The sequence below is a fragment of the Rattus rattus genome, chromosome 17, assembly GCF_011064425.1.
Source record: "Rattus rattus isolate New Zealand chromosome 17, Rrattus_CSIRO_v1, whole genome shotgun sequence".
Taxonomy (NCBI): Eukaryota; Metazoa; Chordata; class Mammalia; order Rodentia; family Muridae; genus Rattus; species Rattus rattus.
The window spans coordinates 43,514,906-43,537,141 of record NC_046170.1 but is presented as its reverse complement, the minus strand read 5'-3'; the positions used below and the strand labels follow the sequence as shown (position 1 = coordinate 43,537,141).

General features: G+C 51.1%; 1 protein-coding gene and 1 pseudogene across 1 annotated transcript in view; one reads left to right on the top strand and one right to left on the bottom strand.

The window, feature by feature from the left end:
- The first annotated feature begins 744 nt into the window (after positions 1-744).
- Positions 745-22,236, top strand: part of Abcb10 (ATP binding cassette subfamily B member 10) — a 30,918-nt gene continuing 9,426 nt past the window's right edge. The window contains exons 1-8 of the mRNA XM_032887528.1: positions 745-1,299; positions 11,655-11,855; positions 12,878-13,080; positions 14,710-14,844; positions 16,022-16,168; positions 17,127-17,262; positions 19,706-19,801; positions 20,790-20,999. Of these exons, the coding sequence (XP_032743419.1) occupies positions 888-1,299; positions 11,655-11,855; positions 12,878-13,080; positions 14,710-14,844; positions 16,022-16,168; positions 17,127-17,262; positions 19,706-19,801; positions 20,790-20,999 (1,540 nt within the window). The 5' untranslated portion in view covers positions 745-887. The remainder of the gene's footprint in view (positions 1,300-11,654; positions 11,856-12,877; positions 13,081-14,709; positions 14,845-16,021; positions 16,169-17,126; positions 17,263-19,705; positions 19,802-20,789; positions 21,000-22,236) is intronic.
- LOC116886726 lies at positions 18,778-18,907 on the bottom strand (annotated as a pseudogene).

Sequence of the window (22,236 nt, the reverse complement as noted above, 5' to 3'; positions counted from 1 at the left end):
TTGGGACTGGGGTAAAAAAGAGGAAGAATCCTGCAAATTCAGAGACCTATGCGTTTGAAAGTCTGATGTTTTGTTCCTTAAGAGTTTTTTCCATTCGTGCTGGGTTTCAGGAATATATTGAACTAAAATACTGATTGATGTTGAGGTTGTTTTGCGACTCTCCCTTTCCCCTTTTTTAAAGACAGGGGCTCACTATGCAGCCCACGCTGGCCTCGAACTCAGAGATCTCCTGTCTCTGCTTCTCAAGTGCTGTGATTAAAAGCGTGTGCCCGGCTGAACTCCAGTGGCTCCATTGCACTTCGTTCTGGTCGAGCGAACTATCTAGGAGTCCACAAACTCTCCCCCTTCCTCACTCCAGGCCTCCATAGGATACCCACGGCCCGCCGTGCTGCTCGAGGGGCCACTTCTACTCTCCCGGCCTCTGCAGCAGCTCCTACATTGCACAGTCCTATAAGAAGCCTTGGTCTCCTTGGTCCGCCGACCGTATCCAAGGCAGAGGTACCCAAAGGTCTCAAGCGCAGTCCATAATCTGCGACCTGAGTGCCGCGCGTGCGCACTTCGCCAGTGGCCGGCGACAGAAAGGGCTCGGACGCTCCCAGGTTCACAAGCCGCGGAGGGCGCCGGAGCGCGAAAAAGCTTCCGCATGCGGCTCGCGGGCGCAGGCGCTGGCGACTGCAGCCTAGACAAGGCATTGCTGGGGAGCTACCGGCTGGTCGCCGCCCAGGGGTGGACCCTGCGAGGCGGAAGGCGCGGCCCGGGCGCCCGCCCGATGGGGCAGGAGGGGCGGGCCGCTGCTGCGTCCCCGCCCCGTGCTCGGGCCGGGCCGGGAGGGTCCCGGGTCCTGCGGCCCGGCCGGCTGGTGAGACTGTCCCGGCAGACGCAGCGCCATGCGCGCCCCTCCTGCCAGGGCGCTGCTGCTGTTTCCGCGCCGGGGCCCTGCTGTGCGAGCTTGGGCCCCGGCCGTCTCCTCTCGGACATGGTTGGCTTCTGAGTGGACTCCGCTCGTACGCGCGTGGACCTCTCTGATCCACGAGCCGAGCCCGGGCCTCCGCTTTCCCGTGCCCCTTTCGGGGCTGCCTGGCGGCGTGGGACGGTGGGCCACCTCCTCGGGGATCCGCAGGTGTTGGGTGCTGGCAGGACCCCGCGCCGCGCATCCCCTGTTCGCCAGGCTCCAGGGAGCAGCGGCCACCGGTGTGCGAGACCTTGGGAACGACTCGCAGCGGCGGCCCGCGACGACCGGGCGCTCAGAAGTGTGGAAGCTCCTGGGGTTGGTGCGCCCGGAGCGCGGGAGACTGTCAGGTAGGAACCCCGGGGGAGACCAGTCGGCGGCCGGTGGGCCCGGGCCTGGGCTCGGCCTTGACAAGGGCGATCAGGTCTGCTGACACCTGTTGGAAGGCTATGGATGCCTTTTCCCAGCTGGCTGACGCTCCCCATCTGTAGAGCCTGTTACCAGAATATTAAAATTGGTCCCCATCAGCTTGTTGTCAGCGACTGCTTTGGTGCATTCTCTGAATAAGCTAGCGTTTCCTCCTTTAAGGAAAAAAACACCACAAGTTTTGACAAAACCATGCCTACTTTATATTATACATTTAAAATGATAATAATAATAATAATAATAATAATAATAATAATAATAACATCGCTAGGAGGGTTGGGGATTTAGCTCAGTGGTAGAGCGCTTGCCTAGCAAGCGCAAGGCCCTGAGTTCGGTCCCCAGGTCCGAAAAAAAAAGAAAAGAAAAACAAACAAACAAACAAACAAAAAATCGCTAGGGTTACACAGTATCAAGGCAACCACCAAAAATTAACAGGATGAAGTTGAGCACTGTGAACTTCGTGCTGGCTGTCACCTCCCTAAGTGGCTTGGTCAGGACCAGGCATTGGCCACGGCATAAAGAAACTAGACAGAAACTCACCTGGATCGACAAATGGCTTTTAAAAAGAAATCAGAATTGATTGGGTCTAAATGACAGTATTCTGTAACTCCCCCATGTCTGGCAGCCAATGCAAGCAAGACTGGTTGGAGCAAAGGCACACTGAGACCCAGAGCCCTAAATCTCCAGTCCTTTCATGAATGTGGATTGTGCCGGCCTCCTGTGGGATTACCTTGAGAAGCTGGCATGGAGTCCTGCTCCTGCTGGGAATCCCTGCTTAGCAGGCAGGGAAACCGTTTGGGTGCGAGATGAAATGGGATAGGCATGAGGGTATTGCAAAAGGAAAGACGTTGTCATACAACTCTTGAAACAGGCAGGACCTCAGGTTGGTTGTTGAGCCCCTATCTGCACAAATTACCCTCTTTGGGGGCCATTGGGCATGGAGCAAGGGCACAGGGGATCTGCCATCTACGAGAGTCAGGAGGTTGTTGTGACCTTACTATAAGAAGACAGATTTTACGATGGTTGTGAATTTCGATGGAAAAAGTCCTTTTCTTCTCGACTATCTTGTAAGCTTTTTTCCTCTGTGTTTTCTTTAATTTCTTTAAATGAATTATTTGCTTTCATTAGATGAGCACTTGTTTTGTTTTAGTTTATTATGTGTGCTGATGTTTTGCCTGCCTGCATGTGTCTGATCCCCTGGGACTGGAGTTACAGTTATGAGCCGCTATGTGAGTAGCAGGAATTGAACCCTAAACCCTGAACCCTGGATTCTCTGGAAGAGTGGTCAGTGCTCTTAATCACTGAATTACTGAGACAGGTGTAATATAATCCAGGTTGGCCTCAGACTCACTATGTAGCTGAGGACGTCCTTGAACTCCTGATCCTCTTGTCTATCTCTCGAGTGCTGGAATTATAAGTGTGAGCCACCAAACCCAGGTTTAAAAGATATCCAGCGGGGGGGCGGGGGTGAGGGGAACATGGAGGAGCAGACAGTGTGCACAGAGGAGCCTGGAGACCCTGGTCACCTGAGTGTGTGCAGACTGTGAGGGGCTGAGGCAGGAACCTAGGCTCCTGCTTCTGAAACTCCAGATCTCAAAGTTGTGGGGAGTCAGGCTTTGCTGATGCCACCTAGCCCTTCCCTATCCGCCTGTGCCTGTCATGTCTATGACCTGTCACCTGGCCCCACTTGTCCTGCCCTGCCAGCATACTGTGGAGTCTGCATTAAGTAAGTTAGAACTGGAACCGGCTTCCATCATCTGAGCCATCAGTCTGCCTCACTGAGCTGTCAGGTGTGTGACCTGAGGGACAGACACATTGCCACTGACAGTCAGGGTTTTGTTTCTGAGTCAGGGTCTTGCCATTAGTCCAGATGGTTCTCCAGCTTGAGATCTCAAGTGCTGGGACGTCTTAAGGCTTCCTAAGTAGGTAACACATGTATTCTGCCTTCAGGAAGACTGAAGGGGCGCTCTTTAGACAGCTTTTACGTTCTTCAGAGGCCACGGTAAAGGCGGTCTGGTCGTTGGCGCTGCTGGAAGTAAGAGGAAGTGGCGGTGCCGTTAATTTGTAATAGATCGTGCCAAGGGTTGGCACATTTCTGAAGTGCTGGGGGGACAGAGCTGTTGAGTAGATTTGTGTCTGTCTGTCTGTCTGTCTGGTTTTTGAGACAGGAGATCGCTTTATAGCTCAAGCTAACCGCAGACTCACAGCACCGTTCATTCCCTCATCAGCCTCCTGAGTGCTGAGATTATAAGCAGGAGCCACCATGCCTGCCATTGTTTCTCTTTGAAAGAGCCCCCAAAAGGAGATAATAAGAGAAGAAATGCCAATGTCAGTTTTCCCTCGCTCCCTCCCTCACTCCCTCCCTTGCTCTGCTCTCTCCCTTCCATTCCTCCCCCTCCCCGCCCTCTCTCTCCTCCACCCTCATTTTTTTTGAGACATTCCTCTGTGTAACCCTGGCTGTCCTGAAACTCGCTCTGTAGACCAGGCTGGCTTTGAACCCAGAGATCCACTGCCTCAGCCTCCTGAGTTCTGGGACGAAAAGCGTACCCCATCACTCCAGGCTTCGGATGTTAGTTTTCTAGTTTTAGAGAAAATACACATCCCAGGACTGGGGGTTGAATTTCAGTGCTAGCCCTTCCTTCCCTCCTCTTCAGCAGTTTGTTCCCCAGAAGACGTTGACGTTCTATACCCAAAACTTGAAAGGCAGGGCCTCCTATTGGAGATGTCTGCAGATGGTCACCCAGAGCAGAAGCAGCCTGATTGCGGTCACGCCTCTTGGCAGCCCACTCCTTCAGGATCTCAGCTGTCGCCGTATCACCAAGTCTGCAGCACTACCCAGAGCCTTTCGACATTCAGTGTCACTCTTATCTCTTCGGTCACCAGGAGCCTCAGAAGGTGCTGAGCCCGGGACTGTCGGGAACGTGCACAGAGCAGACAGGGAATACTTACTCAGGCTTTCTGTGTGCTCAGCAGATAGCAGGGCCGGGGCTCAGCTCTCCTGGTGAGCAGTGGCCCCGAGATGAGAAGATAACTAGAGTGCTGGGTGACTGGGCTCACAGGGCGGGCTCCTAGCTATGCCCTTCGTGAGTGCAGATATGCAGGATTTGGGTCGGCTGCTCTCCTGTTTCCTAGTAAGGGCTGATGGGTGCTATAATGACTTCTTAAAAACTGGTGCCGGCCTGGAACTATGGCTGACTTTTGTACATGTCTATGGAGGGACCATGGTTAAGGACAGCCAGGAAAGGAAAGGACTTCCTACAGCTGCTGCTTCCTGATGCCCAGACGGAGCATTGGTCCCGCAGAACAGGTGTGAGGGACAAGCACAGCCTGTGATATGGGGGCCACTCCAGGGATCTGACCATCTCCTGAACCCCTTTCCTGTCCGGCTTTAGTCTAGGCCCTCGGCCCCCATCCTCACTTCCTTCCCACGGCCTAGAGTCAATCTCCCTCATCTCCCTTCTGTCCTCTGCCATGTTCCCTGTCATATCCACATCGTCTCTGAAAATACCTCCCAGTCCCTGCAGACCCCGGCCTGCCTGCAGACAGGAAGCTGCCTTTTTGTCTTTTTTCTTTCAGTCTCTGGTCTCTGTGACGGGACAGCTGAGTTACCGCTGGACTGAGCCAGTGCACAGGTTTCTGAAACGACAGCTACCTGCTGCTGTACCAGACGCCTTCTGTGTCTGATCTGCTCAAGGCACCTCCAAGAGGAGGGTCTGTTGTTGTTGTCGTCGTCTGTCTGTTGTAGGAAAATTTGAGGCACAGAGGAGTTGAGTGACTTGTGTTAGGTCAGACATGCTGGTGGCAGAGCTGGGTTTTGGTCCTGTTTGTCTTCTCTTCAGAACCAGCTTTCCTGACCCTCCTCAGCCTCTGACCTCCCAGACCTGATGCGGACCGGAGGCCGTCTGCTTTTTACTGTTTCTGACCCCTCTGACTGCCAGGACTGCTAGCACTGAGAGCGACAGCCCGAGAACAGCTATAGAAGCTGCCAGGGCCTGGCAGGCCAGCAGGTGCTGCACTGTTCTGTGGAGGGAAGGTGGAGAATTCCAGCCTACGGTGTGCTGAGTGAGGTCTAGGATTTGGGGTGGAACCCGACATCCCATAGCCCACTGTGGCAGAACCTTGATCCCAAGAATCCAGATGGCCAAAACCCATCTCAGTTACATTCAGATTTGTAATTCAAAGGGGCAACAACAGTAAAATAAGCCAGAGGTCGGGAAACAACCTCAGTTGGCAGACTGGGTTAGCCTGGCACATACAAAGCCGCAGGTTTGATCCCGGCACTGCATAAAACCTGGTGTGTTGGCACTCACCTCTAATCCCGGCATCCTAGAGCGGGAGGCAGAGGAAGAAGAATTGCCCTTGGCTGCATAGTTAGTGTGAGGTTAACCTAGGCTACATGAGGCCCCGTCTCAAACATAAGTAAGCAAATTGGGGCTGACGAGAAGACTCAGTGGTTGAGAGTGTACCTTGCCCTCCAGAGGACCAGAGTTTAACTCCCAGCACCCATGTCAGGCAGTTTACAATCACTTAAAACTCCAGCTCAGAGGGAACCCGACACCGCTGACCTCTGAAAACACCCACACACCTATGTATACACAGGGTTAAAAATGAATGAACGGCTGGACAGTGGTCACTCACACACACCTTTAATCCCAGCACTCAGGAGGCAGAGGCAGGCACATCTCTGAGTTGGATACAGAGTGAGTTCTAGAACAGCTGGAACTGCTCAGAGAGACCCTGTCTCAAAAAAAAATAATAGTAATAAATAAAAGTCTTTTTTTAAAGATTTATTTATTTATTATACATAGACTGTAGCTGTCTTCAGACACACCAGAAGAGGGCATCAGATCCCATTACAGATGGTTGTGAGCCACCATGTGGGTGCTGGGAATTGAACTCAGGACCTCTGGAAGAGCAGTCGGGGCTCTTAACCACTGAGCCATTTCTCCAGCCCAATAAATAAAAGTCTTAATGTTTTATCCATGTAAAGAGATACCATTTAATTGGGGCTGGCTTACAGTTCAGAGGGTTAGCCCAGAAGCATGGCAGCCTACATTTAGACACAGTGCTGGAGAAGGAGCTGAGAGTTCTATGTCAGCATCCTCAGCAGCAGGGAGTGACAGTGACACAGTGGCCAGGCTTGAGCTTCTGAGATCCCAAAGCCTACCCCTAGTGACACACCTCCTCCAACAAAGCCACACCTACTCCAACAAGGCCACACCTTCCATGGGCCTATGGGAGCCTTTTTTTTTTTTTTTTTTCCGGAGCTGTGGACCGATCCCAGGGCCTTGTGCTTGCTAGGCAAGCGCTCTACCACTGAGCTAAATACCCAACCCCATGGGAGCCATTTTTTATTCAAACCACTACAATAAATAAAAATCAATCCATCAATCTGTAAGGTCTGGAGAGATGGCTTAGCCTTGGCTACTCTTGCAAAGGACCTGGGTTTGATTCCTGGCATCCACGTGTGGCTCACAAACATGGGTAACCCCCGATCTAGGAGATCCACCACGCACATGGCACACATACATGCATGCATTCAGGCAAAACATCCACACGTATGAAGTAAAACAAATCCTAAAATGTTGGGGATTGGTTCTAATGCTTTGAATTAATCTGGCCCCGAAAATCGGGAATCTGGGTGTCCAAACACTGAAGGTCCTTGACCCCATTGGTAAAGAGCCAACAGCCAATGGCCGGACAGGTAGACTAAGGCGGGACCTTTGGATCTGCAAGGTCTAGGAAGTGAAAGGAAGGAGGGGATGTAAGAGCTGCAGGAGAGAAAGCCAATCAGCCATGTAAGAATCCAGGTGAGTGGCCACTGGCCACTTCCCCAATTGGGCCTGGGGTACAGGGGAAAGTTAGGAGTCTTAGGAGTACTGGATGGGAACCTTTGCTAGCAGGGGAGGGTTTAGGAGTGCTCGGCCTTTGAGCAAGTCACAGCATGCCAAAGATGAACTGGTGTGTGTGTGTGTGTGTGTGTGTGTGTGTGTGTGTGTGTGTGTGTGTCTGTGTCTGTGTGTCTGTGTCTGTCTGTCTGTCTGTCTTTCATTCTTGAATCCAGATTGCTCCTGAGCGTGTGTGCACGTGCAACCCGCAGGGAGCCAAAGCAATTTAGTTATTAAAATTGATTTTAAATAAATGAATTAATAAACCAGCACATAGACTATACTTGGATGAGTTTGGATTTAGCCAAATAGCCTTCCTTTTTCCCCCAGAAGGTATCTCACTATGTAACCATGGCGGACCTGAAACTGGCTGAGTAGACCAGGCTGGCCTTGAACTTGCCCTTTGAGTGGAGGAATTCCAAGTGTGCTTCACCACATCAGGTCCCCCCCCCATCTTCGCGTGGGTATCACTACAGCGTAAGAACTCAGTTGGAACTGGGGTTATATAGTTCACAGCATGCAGATTCTTCATGTGACTTAGGAAACTAGATATGTCTGGCATGTAACAGTTCACACCTATAACCCCAGCACTCGGGAGGCAGAGGCTGGAAGATCACTGCAAGTCTGAGGCCAGCCTGGTCTGCATAGTGTGTTCCAGGAGTGCCTCTAGTCCTTCGTCTTAGTCGGGTTTTATAGCTGTGGAGAGACACCATGACCAATGCAACTCTGGGAAAGGCAAACATTTAATTGGGCTCAGGTTGTCATCTGGTGGGAAGCATAGCAACATGCAGGCAGGCACGGTGCTGGAGGAGCCCAGAGTTCTACTTCTCGATCTGAAGGCCACCAGAGAAAGATTCTTCTTCAGGCAGTCCCGAGGAAGCTCTCTTCTGTACTGGGTGGAGCATGGGCACGAGGACACCTCAGACCCCACCGACACAGTGACACACTTCCTCCGACAAGGCCACACTCCTAATAGTGCCACTTCCTAAGGGCCAAGCATATTCAAACCACGCATCCCAGCACCGACAAGGCGGAAGCAGTAGAGTGCCTGCAAGTTCAATGTCCGTACAGTCTATATGTGAGTTCCAAGCTAGCCAGATTGTATAGCCAGACCACGTCTCAAAAGAGAAAAAAGGGGGCTCAGCGGTGAAGAGCACTGACTGCTCTTCCAGAGGTCCTGAGTTCAAATCCCAGCAACCACATGGTGGCTCACAACCATCTGTAATAGGATCCGACGCCCTCTTCTAGTGTATGCGTGAAGTCAGCGACAGTGCACTCACATACATAAAATGAATAAATAAATCTTTAGAAAAAGGGGGAAAGGAAAGGGAACTAGAGCAGAGCCCAGCCTTTGGGAGGGGTTTTTCCTGAGCATCCGTCATCAGCTGAGCTGTGTGGAACCAGAGTCAGGCCACTCTCCCTGCCCTGTCACTGTCCCATGGGAGCATGCTGCTTACACCAAGAGGGAATCGTTTCTGCCCCGGCTCACACGATCCGGTTAGACTGAGATTATGGGTGGCGGTGTGTTGTCCTGTTTCAAGATACGTAGCTAGGGGTAGCCTCCAACTCCACAGAGAGCGGAGGACAACCTTGAGCTCTTGACACTCCTCTGCCTACCTCCTGAGTGTCCGTGTGGGTACGCAGGGGTGACAACACACCCACTTTATGGTTATGGAGTTTTTCCTCTTTTACATTTTCTTTTTACTTAAAAATTTTAAATGTTTTTGCGTGTGTATGGAGGGGCACGGGTGTGCCTGGTTCTTGTAGAAGAGTGCGTCGGGTCCCCAGGAACTGGAGTCGTGGATGGCTGTAAGTTTTGACAACTGACATGTGAGCTCCTGAGTGGCCGGCCAGGTCTGACCTTCCCTGTTGAGCTGGCAAAGGACTTTGCTCCGGTCAGGCACTTCGCCGCTCCCTTGCCTAAGTCCAGCGCTCCCTCAGTCATTCAGCCAGTGTTGACTGAGCTCCTGTGCTGCAGGGGAGAGGGGGTCACAGCAGCCAAGGAGACATGAGCAGTGTCAAGTGGCCACGTTTTGGCACTAAGCCAAGGTTGAGCTGTTCCCTCAACCCCTGGTGAAATCCCTACAGCTATTCAGAGCGTGAAAAAATAATTCACAGTGCTAAAACTGGTAACTTCAAACACCTTACAGTTAGGAAGCCATGCTGAATGGTTTGGTGATCACTGAGGTGTGGATGTGGTTTTATATCGGAGAGATCGTAGGCGGACGAGGCATCGTTGGCTATGATGTTTGAAGACCAATCTTTACCTTCCAATCTGAGTTCTCATCTGAGTGTTCTTGGACCATGTGTAAGGAGGCTGCTATCTGAATGAAATACTAGCTGTCAAGTAAGACACATGGAGGGCAGGAAGCAGGGTCTGGAGGCTCTGAAGAGGTGAGCCTCACCCCCATGCTCACTCACTTGCTCTGCCGGCTCACTGGTCCGAGCTCTCACAGCCATAGCCTGAACACTCGCCCAAGGAGAAAGAAGCCCCTAACCTCCACAGAGGGGGCCAGGGGACTCTCCCTGGAGTCACCGGCAGTCAGTCCTGCCACAAACCAGCAAGGCTCCTGCGAGGTTTGTTATCCAAACCAGAGAAGCCCCGAAGAGGCAGACGTGCCCTGCGCCCTGTCATAGACCCCTTGTGAAAGGAGTCTGGGCTGCTGAACCTGCCACTCTTCCAAAAATATTCTGTACTCCATAAACTCTGAGGAAGGAGGAAAGAGGGAACCACTCTGCAGATGCTGATATTGTTATCTAGGACTTGATCTTTAACCATCCGTTTGTCCTGTCCGTCTGTCTGTCTGTCTTCTTTCTCTGCTTTAGCAGTACTGAGGATTAAACCTAGGATTTCACACATGCTAGGCAAGTGCTCTACCACTTAGCGACATCCATAGTCCTCTTCATTTTGAGAGAGTGTCTCGTTAAGTTGCCTAGACTGGTCTTGAACTCACTCCGTAGCTGAGGTTAGGCTTGAACTTGTGATCCTGGGTATCAGCCCTGTGTCACCAGGCCTGGATCCCACAGTACATCTTGCTCAATTGTTCTAGGCAGGTACCCAAAGAGTGACTTCATTCCTTATATTGGTGGCTTAATATTTATAAATTCTCTATAGTAGTTTCCACTTACCCTATTTATGTGGGTGTTTAAAATGTGGATTCTTTTACTGGTTATAAACAATGCTATAACCCTACATCCTTGGATCTGGATTTCCGTAGCATGGAAATTAAATCCTCAGGAGACTGTTACTAGTCCCTTGTGACCTCACCTGGTGCTGGTGTGAACCCGCTCCTTCATCAGTGCAGTGTGCGCTCCTGCCAGTGTGAGAGCCTCCTTCCCTCAGCTTCACCATCATCACGAGTGTGTAATCCTTGCCAGTCTCACGAGCAGAAAAAAAATCAGTCATGTATGATATCATGTTCCTTAAAAGTATGGGTGTGGTTGTCTGTGGTGTGTGTCTTCTTTCTAACTGGACTTTAAAGTTTTTCATTGTTTATTTCAGCCACCTACCTAGCTAAAACTTGGAGGTTGGGTGGGGTTGAAACTTGCTATGTAGAATAGGCTGGCCTTGAACTCAGAGATCTGCCTCTGCCCACCAAGTACTGGGTTTACAGACAGTCATCACCACACGTGGCTAGAACTGTTTAGTAAGCCTCTGCCTCCTTATCTATCGTTCACTTACATGGAGAATTAATCTCCTGATAATTGTCATTTCATGGTTTATTCCCCAGAGCTGTAATATTCAGAAAGGACATGCCGGGTACAACTGGATCCCAGGAACTGCTCTTCAAAACTAACATAGAAGGCTTTGAAATATGGAGCACAATCGAGGACACTTAGCCTGGCACAATGAATGACCCGTATCTATAATCCCAGCATTCAAGGAGCCGAGATGGTGTCATGGGAAGTTCAAGGCCAACCTGAGCTACTTAGTGATTCTGAGGCCAGCCTGGGCTACAGAGGTAGACCTTGTCTCCAAAAGGCTTCCCCTTCCTCACACACACAGAAGATAACTTTCCCTGGTTAGTCTGCCCATTGAGCAAAGGTGTAGTCAGAGCCAAGGAGTCAGAGCAAGGAGCAGAAATACAAGAGAAGCAGGATCTGAGATGAGTTTGAATACCAGAAGACAGGAGGGAGGCCATTGTGGCTGCAGGTACTCCTCACGGGGAAGGAATACAAGCCATAACATCCTTTTCTCTAGCCGTGTGAGGAAACGCACATTCTCTCACAGCCACAATTCTTGTTCTTAACCTGAAGCCATCTCATCCTTTAGACAGACCAGTTGGTGAAGGAGAACGCCCAGCCACTGAGGCCATGTGGGCCTGAGGCCCCGTGTGCTCGACATGGCCCTGTGCTGTGCTGTGAGTCTGAGTGTCGCTCCTGTCTTCCAGCTGCGGTTGGCTTTCTTGCTGTGTCCAGTGTCATCACCATGTCTGCCCCCTTCTTCCTGGGGAAGATCATTGATGTCATCTACACCAACCCAACCGAGGACTTTGGCGACAGCCTGACTCGCCTCTGTGCTGGGCTCACCTGTGTGTTCCTGTGTGGCGCTGCCGCGAACAGCATCCGTGTCTACCTCATGCAGTCTTCAGGTCAGTCTTATTAGGTGACAGAGGACCTGGGTTCGAGTCAGGGCTTCGAGCATCACTGCTCCAGGCCCCTTCTCTTCCTAATATTGCACTCGGACTTCACATCCCACCAGGAAGGCATTACATCATTCTCTGCTGTGGCATTGCATCATTCTCTGCTGTGGCATTGCATCATTCTCTGCTTTCTCATGGTCAGGGTCGAGCAGGTGGCAAAAGCAAGGGCCGTCTGCTCCATACTGCTGTGTGGCCACCGGGGTGGGAACTTGAGTGGCTGTCCTTTAGAGAACACAGTTTAGCAGCAGCACTGCTGGTAGCCCAGGACTGCATTCCAGGTCTGTGTGACTGGTAAGATGGTGTCCGGCTGATTAACCCGTTCCTGCCATTGCAAAGTGCAATTCATGTAAGGGCAGCCAGTCATGAACAGATTTGATGCTCCGGGTCCGTGATGCTCCTCACATGCCAAGGACCATGTTACCTTTTAAAGAATTAAAATGTGGGGTTGGGGATTTAGCTCAGTGGTAGAGCGCTTGCCTAGGAAGCGCAGGGCCCTGGGTTCGGTCCCCAGCTCCGAAAAAAAGAAAAGAAAAAAAAGAATTAAAATGTGTTTATCGTTGTTATGATATGTTTACATACATGTGCAGGCAGGCATGCACATCAGGGGAAAACGTTCTGGAGTCGGTGCCACCTCTATCTGGGTTTCTGGGTCCCAAGTGATGACGTAGGTCATCAGGTTGGTATGACAGGGACCTTCATCTGCTGGATCTTCTCACTGGCCATGACACCTTCGTCACTATCTCCTCTCTTGGCTCCCACAGTCTGTAGTTGCTAACAGGAAGTTACATACAGATACATGCAGGCCAGGACCTGTATGAGTCCGTCCCGTGCTAGGATCCACGGAGCTGATGTGCTGATGTAAGGGCTAAATAAACAGCTTGCTGGTGGCCGTCCCACAAGTGGCCGGTGGTGGCCGTCCCACAAGTGGCCGGTGGCTGCCGTCACCTCTGACCACTTCGTTTGCTTTGCAGGTCAGAGCATTGTGAACAGGCTGCGCACCTCACTCTTCTCCTCCATTCTAAGGCAAGAGGTTGCCTTCTTTGACAAGACCCGCACGGGCGAGTTGATTAACCGCCTCTCTTCGGATACCGCACTCCTGGGCCACTCCGTGACCGAGAACCTCTCTGACGGGCTGAGGGCTGTGGCCCAGGCCTCGGTTGGTGTTGGCATGATGGTATGTCCGCCTCTTCTCTTGGCGTTTTCTGTCAGACCTCTCGGGACCACAGCTGGTGGCCATGAGAGGCTTGAGATGTTCTTGTCCTTTTGTAAGCATATAGAACGGAGAGCATTGCCCCAGTCTGTAGGGACAAAGGGATCACCTCTCCTGGCCTGGCCTACAGCTCTCTTGAGTAAGTATCACTTAGAGAGTGGCATTTCCTGAGAACCAGGTGTGAAGACAGCCAACTGTGTCAGGGTGAGGAGCGCCTTTGGGAACCAAGTGTAAGGTTAAAGGGGTGTGGACCTCACCTCTGTGCCCCTGCAAGGTGGCCTTTGCTCCACAGACGTCTGTTTATCTCTGATGCTCAGCTCACTCCAGCCAGCCCTGCTGGCCTGAGTAACGTGCGAGTGTGGTCATAATGTTCATGGGGCGAGGTTAAAAGGCAAGCAAGGGTTGGGGATTTAGCTCAGTGGTAGAGCGCTTGCCTACGAAGCGCAAGGCCCTGGGTTCGGTCCCCAGCTCCGAAAAAAAGAAAAAAAAAAAAAAGGCAAGCAAGGGCTGCGATTCCGTTGGCAGAGCGCTCCCCCAGCATGCGCTGAGCCCTGGGTTCCATGTCAGTACACCTGGCATGGTGACATATGGCAGGGCCATCGATAGAGGCGGGAGAATCAGAAAGGTAAGGTCGTTCTTGGCTACACAAGCCAGTTTGAAGCTAGCCTGGGCTATATGAGATTGCGCTAAAACAAAAAAACAAACAACAGCAACCGAAAGCCAAGCCAAAGCCAAGGGCAGGACGTAAGAAGGGATTGCCAGTGCCAGTTACTGAGCAGAGCCATGGTTTGAGGGAAGGAATAGTCTGTGCAAGTGAGAGCGGGCAGGTTTAACAATGCATTGGAGAGTCATAGGACCATTTAAAACAATGGCCACACGCAGAGTTGAGGAAGTCTAATATGATTCAAGAAGGTTGCATTCTTTGGGCCACTATTGCAGTTAAATTGGCAAGAGCTGGTCCACTGGCTCTAGGCTGCTGAGCTCTGGAAAGTCTCCTCCCAAGCCCCAACCCTGTGGCAGGTGCGTTAGGAGCCTTGCTTCAGCTGCATGTAACATGGGGCACTTCGGTGACTTCTCTGACCTGATTTATGTGGAAAATTCTGATCACTCAGGGCCTTAGAGTGATTATACCCAAACGTAGAACTCATGATGTGGTTTGACCAGTGCAGAGCACAGAAGGCGTCATTCTGTCCTGCCTCCCTCTCTCTGTCCTTGAGGATGTGAGCTAACATACTAGAACATGTTAGAACTAGCCAGAGGCTGTGCTGGCTACGTCTTCTCCCCAGCCGTCTAGCCGCAGCCTCCTCGGGAGGATGCCCTCCGTGGGTCTTTGAGGTTGTTTTGATTTTGACACAGGGCATCACTATATAGACCTGGTTGGTCTGTCACCCACTATGTAGACCAGGCTAGCCTCTGCCTCCTGAGTGGTGGGGTTAAAGGTGTTGGGTTTTGTTAGGATCAAACATGGCACGGAAACCCAGCCCAATTAGGAGGCTTGGCTTGGAGACAGTGTCTTTTCGGGCTGTACACGGTGGGTCTGAGGATGCCTTGCCACTTCAAGGAACAAACGCTCTTGACTTTTGCTCTTGACAGTTCTTTGTGTCACCAAGTCTGGCCACCTTTGTTCTGAGTGTGGTGCCACCTATCTCTGTCCTCGCTGTGATTTACGGGCGATATCTACGGAAACTGTCCAAAGCCACACAGGACTCTTTGGCAGAAGCCACACAGGTACTGACCTTCCCTGAGTGTGTGGTCCAGGGGCGGGGCTCAGAGCCACAGGCAGACGCGTGATGCACAAGGTGTGTTCCTTCCCACTATCAGCTCCAGGGAAAGAAACAGGCCATGAGGCCCTTCCTTTTCCCTCAGTGGGCATCAGGACAGACTCGAAACACTCTATACCCGGCTAGCCACTTACCTGAGACTGCATCAACTTGCTGTTTCCCAGGCTGGCCTGGAGCCAGGGTTGGCCTCAGGTTCATGGTACTCCTCTTGCCTTGGCCTCAGTTGTGAGCCCTACACCTGGCATGCGTCAGTTTCTCACTGCCTCCTGTCACTGCTCCTGGTAGGATGAAAAGCTAATATGACCAGCTATGGCAGAACATACCTGGAAGCCCAACATTTTGTAGCCTGAGCTAGGATGATCATGAATTTGAGACTAGCCTAGGCTACCTCCCTAAACATTTTCTTTGAACAAAAGACAGACATAAAGACAAACGGAAGCTAATGTGTTTGTCCAGCGGGCACCGTGGCGTCTGGCGGGCACCATGTCTTCATTAGTTCCATAAAGCACACTGTGGGGCACTGTCTTCTTTTAAAAAGATTTATTTTATAATTGCATATACATGGGGTGGGGTATGTATACATAAATGCAGTTACCCTCAGAGGCCAGAAGAGGGCATTTGGTCCCCTGAGGCAGGCAGTTGTGAGTGGTAAGGTTGGTGAGCTCAGACTCAGTTCCTCAGCAAGAACACGGAACACTCTTAGTTTCCTGGGCCATCTCCAGCCCCACAGTTTATATTGTCTGACAGAAAAATGGATTCTTCTTTGCATTCTGCTATGATCTTACTCATATAGAGCCTTCCTTTGGTAGAATACTGAACAAGAAACACACTTTGACGACTTCACTGTCAATTACAGTGTGACACTCTCCCTTTGGGGTGTGTGTGTGCGTGCATGTGCGTGTGTGTATTTTACGTGTGTTTTACCTGTGTGTGTGTCTGTGCACCACATGTGTGCTTGGTGCCAGTGAAGGAAAGAAGGCATCAGATCCTCTAGAACCGGACTTAACAGAGGGCTGTGAACCACCACGTGCATGCTGGGAATTTAGAGTCTCCGTAAGAGCAACAAGTGTTCCTAACTGCCCAGCGGACCTCCCAGCCCTTACCATGTGCTCGAATCCTTGTAGCTAGCCGAGGAGCGGATTGGAAACATAAGAACCATCCGAGCTTTTGGGAAGGAGATGACAGAAGTGGAGAAGTACACCAGCCGAGTGGACCAGTTGCTGCAGCTGGCACGGAAGGAGGCCTTGGCACGAGCCGGCTTCTTTGGAGCGGTAAGTGGATCGTTGCAGGCGGTGAGATTTTTTTTATCCTGTGACTCTTGACACAGTAGAAATAGTTTTATTTCAATCCTAGGATGGACTTGGACTTTAAGCTGTCTTTATGACAGGAGAAGAAAGCAAGGAAGTGTCATGTGTGAGGTCTGCTGTTGGTCCCCGGTGTGCAGGGCAGCGTCGAGGGCCACTGACATTGCATAGTCAGGCTCTGCACCTTAAGACTGGGCCACAGCACGTGTTTACACAGGCTTCTGGGGCCTCAAATGTAACCTCATTTGTCTGCTTCCTTTGAGGGTTACATAATCTCAGTGCACTCTAGAAGAAAGTATAAGAAACTGGTTACAGAGTGCCCAGGAACTCTGAATGAGAAACCACCATGTGTGCTGGGCATACTGAGGAGGCTGAGACGGGCAGCGTATTGTGTTTGAGGCTAGCCTGCTCTATGTAGTGAGCTTGGGACAGCCTGGTCTCTGTAGTGAGCTTGGGGCAGCCTGGACAGCACAGTGAGACTGTCAAACACAAAGAAACCAAAACCAGATAAAGAGAAAATAAAGACATCTCCGTCCAAACCCCAGAGGCTGTTTAATGGCTAGAGAAGCAGCACTCAGAGGTCTCACTAGGGACTGAAGCTCACAGAGATGGGTTAGGGCTGCAGCTCCATGTGGAGGATGTCTCCTCAGAGCCACGAACATGGCAGACCGATCCACATCCGTTAGGCAGGCTTAGGTGCAACTCTCTTCTTCTCTGAGCTGAGTAGATTAGTGAGTAGACTGAGGGGAGTAGTGTCTAAGCGCGTGCTTGTGGGCATGCAGGTATTTTCCTCCACTGCTGCAAATATTTCAAAACCTTTCTGTGGGAAGTTTTCTATTAAAAGGCAGAGGCAGAGGCCTGGTTTGTACTCTTGTCCCGAGAGGCCTTTGGTCGCACTGACATCTTTGTCCTCTTCCTCCTGTAGGCTGGGCTCTCAGGAAACTTGATTGTGCTGTCTGTCCTGTACAAAGGAGGCCTGTTGCTGGGCAGCACCCACATGACAGTGGGCGAGCTCTCTTCCTTCCTCATGTACGCTTTCTGGGTCGGACTGAGCATCGGAGGTATATCATATAAACAGGCTCTGAGGGTGCACATTGAAAATCAGGCCCCATGAGCAGGCAGTCTTACCGTGCCAGTCTCTTAAGCAAAACTGAAGTTACGTGAGTGGGCGAGCAGGTTCCTTGTTGGGAAATTTGGGGCCGTTGTGTCCTTCCACAGCTTAGGACCACAGGGGAGCTGTGTTTCCCAGCCTGCGTTTATAGAATGTGTCTTCCCATTGGGGGGTGGGGGGGCATGTGTGATCGTTGGCAGCACTGATGGAGGCCCTGAGCCTGGGTAGGGCGAGTCTCACCTCACACATGTTGCTACCCAGACTCTTAAGCTGTCCATACTCAGAGTCTCTCTTTCCTCTCTTCCCTCAGAATTAATAATAAGCTTTTGTTAATTTTATTTTGTTCTTTGACAGTTTCATACCATGTGCCTAGGTATGAAACTCCGCCCCCACCCCACCCATCCTCTCCTTTCTTCTTCCCTGTCAGCTCCCCTTCGCAGATTTCTTCCCATGCTCATGGGTTTTTGTTTTGAGTCCCACTGAGTTTAACCTGGATTGTCATGTGGCTCTGGATAACAGTGGGAACAGATGAAGGCAGTGACCCCCCTTTCCCAGACGCTATGGGTTGCCAGAAGTTCAGCAGAGAGTGGCAGGGCCCTGTCGGCCCCTTTCTTGCCCATTGCAGAGCCAGTCTTATGGGGTCCAGTGTCTGCAACCATGGCTCCGGTGGGTGAGCTCCTGTTGGCAAAGGCGTTCGATGCTTGGAAGAAAGCATTCCACAGCCCCTCCTCCTGTCTTCTCGTTCTGACATCCTTTTGATCCATTCTTTGGCAAATATTCCTGAGCCTTAGTAGAGGTGCTATAAAAGCCCTGTTAGGGCTGAGCTCTCAATGGATATCTTGCCAATTTTTAGGGTCATGGCTGAGCCTCTCTATTCACTGCTGTTCACTACAAGGAGATGCTTCTCTGGGAAAAGCTGAGAGTAGCATTTATACATTCTATACACATACATATTTACATGTTTTAATAACTATAAAGTGTTTTTTAAAAGATTTATTTATTATATTAAGTACACTGTAGCTGTCTTCAGACACACCAGAAGAAGGCATCAGATCTCATTACAGATGGTTGTGAGCCACCATGTGGTTGGTGGGCTTTGAACTCAGGACCTCTGGAAGAGCAGTCAGTGCTCTTAACCACTGAACCATCTCTCCAGCCCAAGTATTTTTGTTTTAATCGAGAGTTTTATTGTATAGCACAGGCTGCCTTTGAAATCTCATGCCTCCGTGTCCTGAGTACTAGGATTACAAGTGTGGGTCACCACACTCACCTTTGGACCTTTTTTAAAAGCTGTCCTGGAACTCACTATATAGACCCCGCTGGCCTGGAATTTACGTGGGCCTTAGATCTTTTTTTTGTTTGTTTGTTTTAAGTAATTAGTTTTTTCCCAGTACTTTTCCCAGCAGTACTCTGCTGTTCCTAAGAATCAGTCATTACTGAAGCTGTCAAACCAGACAGAACAAGGGGTTGTTTCCTCCAAATGGAATAGTCATTCTCTACTGAAGTCCAGAAGAGCCAACAAACCACAGGAAGACAGTTCTTTAGGCGTCTGCTTGAAACCAACAGCTACAGTACAACTGCTGGTCTTCAGTCTTAGAATTCTTTTTAAAAAGCAACGTTGTTGCATTTTCAGTGATTGTCCCACCCCAGTGTCAGGATCAGTACCCTTTTCACCAGAGCGGCCATTGTTACACAGTTGCTGAGTCTACAATGATACATTGTTGTTATCAACCAAACATAACGTTAGAACATTAGGGTTAGCACACACACACACACACACACACACACACACACACACACACACACACACGCAGTATGGTCTGGACAAATGTGTATTGCCCTAAATTCACCATTGTAACATCACAAGAGAGTTGCCCTGGTTGCCCTGCACTTTTCCGTATCTACCTGTTAATTCTTCTACCCCTGGCAGATTGCTTTCTACTATCTGTATAGTTTTGAAGTTTTCAAGTGTCATGGGGTTGGAATCAGTAAAGCATGCAGCCTTTCCTGGCTGGCATCTTTCCCTTATTCGTGCACATTTAAGAGTTTTCTGTCTCTGAAGGCCCTTGTAGGAGCTTTCCTGTAGGGATTTCAGTTCACATGGGGAAGGCTCCCATGCTGCACTTGAAGTGCCGTCTGAGGAGGAGGTGGCTTTCCTTGCAGTGCTGTGACTTGTCACTGGTGAGCAGTGTGGTCATTTTCCTTAATAGGACTCTGAGAAAGAGAGGCTGTAGGAGCACTAGGGTAAGAGGTAGAGCAGCTAAGGCCTCAGCTTCTTCAGAGAGAGTGACAGGTTACACAGTGACAGCTGCGGTTGCTGTCTCCAGGATTCCCCAGGCAGGAGGGCCTGTGGCCTTTCTCGTCAGCTGAAGATAGACTCTTCTTGCCCTCAGGTCTGAGTTCATTCTACTCCCAGCTGATGAAGGGCCTGGGTGCTGGCGGGCGGCTCTGGGAGCTGCTGGAGAGACAACCACGGCTGCCTTTTAACGGTGGGTATGCGGTGGGTATGCGGTAGGGCTGTTCCTAGTTTTGACAGTTAGACTGGCATTCTGCCCTCCTCAGGGAATGGGCCATGGCCAAGAGGTGGCCCCAACTGCAAAACAGGGAGGTCAGGGTTCCCATGGGACACTGATGGGTACACTTCGGGGAATGTTCTGGAAATGTGGGGCTGATGACACGGCATGCTGTATGTACACCTGCAGCCACTCATTACCACCCAGGGCAGGGTAGCACCAAGCAGGCCTGGTGTACATAGGGACACTCAGATGGCCTTCTCCAACCTTCCTTAGTGATCCTGACAGTTGTAAGAGGTTGGGGAAGGCGGAGATGAATAAAAGGCTTCACATTTCTTGGCTCTGGGCAGTGATGCTGGGTTGCTGGTACAGAGTGGAGGCCCATCTCCTCCTCCTTGTCATCACCGTCCCTCGAGCCCTGGGCCTAGACCACCTGCAGGAGATGTGGGCGGAGGGTAGCCATGAGCAGCGCCACTCAGCACCCAGGGCTGTCTGCATATTGCTAGACGCTTACAATGCTGTGGCCTTGATAAAAGCTAGGGCGTGAGATCCAGTGATAAGTGGTGTGTGTTCCACGTCAGGCCAGGCCACACTGGGGCTAAGTAAACCTTTGACCCTCCTTATCCTCATGGTTCCCATGCATCCCTGTCACTGTGCCTTCAAAACGTTCGTTTGGAGTAGATGAAGAACTCTGCACAGAAGCTACTTGAGCACAGTGGCACTGTCACTGAGGTGGGTCAGACCCAAGGGTCGGTTTTCACACTGCTCCCAAGAGAAGGTGACACCTCAGGTCCGTAAGGTCACACAAGACCTTACATGATAAGCCCAGCGTGTAGCGCTCCTCACAGCTCCTCTAGGAGCATCTGTTTCTGTTCACTTCAGTCAGGCAAGGGGACATACACGGAGACGGGTGCCCTGAGCTCCACTCTCACTGTAGCTTTCTGCCTCCCCTCTTGTGTTTCAGAGGGGATCGTGTTAGATGAGAAAACCTTCCAGGGCGCCCTGGAGTTCAGAAATGTGCATTTCATGTACCCTGCTCGCCCGGAGGTGTCCGTGTTCCAGGATTTCAGTCTTTCCATCCCATCTGGATCTGTCACAGCGCTGGTTGGCCCTAGTGGTTCTGGGAAATCAACGGTGGTCTCACTCCTGCTGCGGTTGTACGACCCCAGTTCTGGTAGGTGACAGTGTAGGCAGAGGCATCCCTGAGCCGTCGGGGTCTTCTCCTGCCGCCAGCTCCCACCCCATGCCCAGGCGAGATCATACCTGGCAACACTTCCCCATATTCCTGCCCTTGGAAATGGGTCAGCAGTGCCCAGTAGATGCCTTCTGGTGCCAGCAGCCACGGGTGCTGTCAGCTCTCCCATACCCACACCGGAGCTCTGCCCTGACATGTGCTGAGGTAACAGATCCTATTACAGATGGTCGTGAGCCACCATGTGGTTGCTGGGATTTGAACTCAGGACCTCTGGAAGAGCAGCCAGTGCTCTAACCACAGAGCCATCTCTCCAGCCCCCTTCTTGGCTGTGTTTGTTTGTTTGTTTGTTGTCACTGTTGTTGTTTTTGGTTATGTTTACTGAGGCAGTGTCTCCTTTGAAGCTCTGACTGGCATGGAACCCACTGTTTAGGTTCATCTCAAACCACAGCAATCCTCCTGCCTCTGTCTCCTTGAGTGCTGGGATTCCAAGCATGCACTACCAGGCCCACTTCCTTAATTGTCTTAGGAACAGCTAATCCAGCGGCCAGGGTCCACCTCTGTGTGGTGACGCTGCTGATGTTCTGAGCGAGCAGGATCCCCCCAACCCTCTTCACCTTTTCTTTTGAAGCAGGTTCTCGCTGAGCTCTGCAGGCTGATTTTAAACATGCGGCCCTTCCGCCTCAGCTCTCGAAGGCACGGGACTGCAGGCTGCATCTGCTGTGCTAGCTTCTTTGTAATCTAGTGTGTATTTTTACAGAATTCAGGTCCTTACCTCTGTGGCAAATGCTCTATTTCCTGAGCCCTCCTCTCCCTTCATCTTCCTCTGTTCTCTTCCTCTTCTTCCTTCCTCCTCTTCCCCCTCCTCCTCCTCTCCCTCCTCCTCCTCTTCTTCCTCCTCTTTCTCAGAAGTGCTGGGAGCAAAGACATGCACCACGATGCCTGGCTATGTTTTCAATAGGATTTTACCACCCTTTAAGAGCAAGAGGGTGTTATTTTTTATCTTTACCCCCTTTCCTGCCTAGAGTAGATATCTGTACATGAGCTTTAATTTTTGGACTTTGAAAGCCAGTGTGAGACCATCTCATCCGTTCATGAGATATGTATGTACTTGTACCGTTTTGCAGTCTTAGGCTGCTGAGGAGACTCCAGTTTAAACTTGCAGGACACTCGTAGGCCCCCGTCCCTGAAGCAGGCCTTCATGGTCTCTTCTGATAGA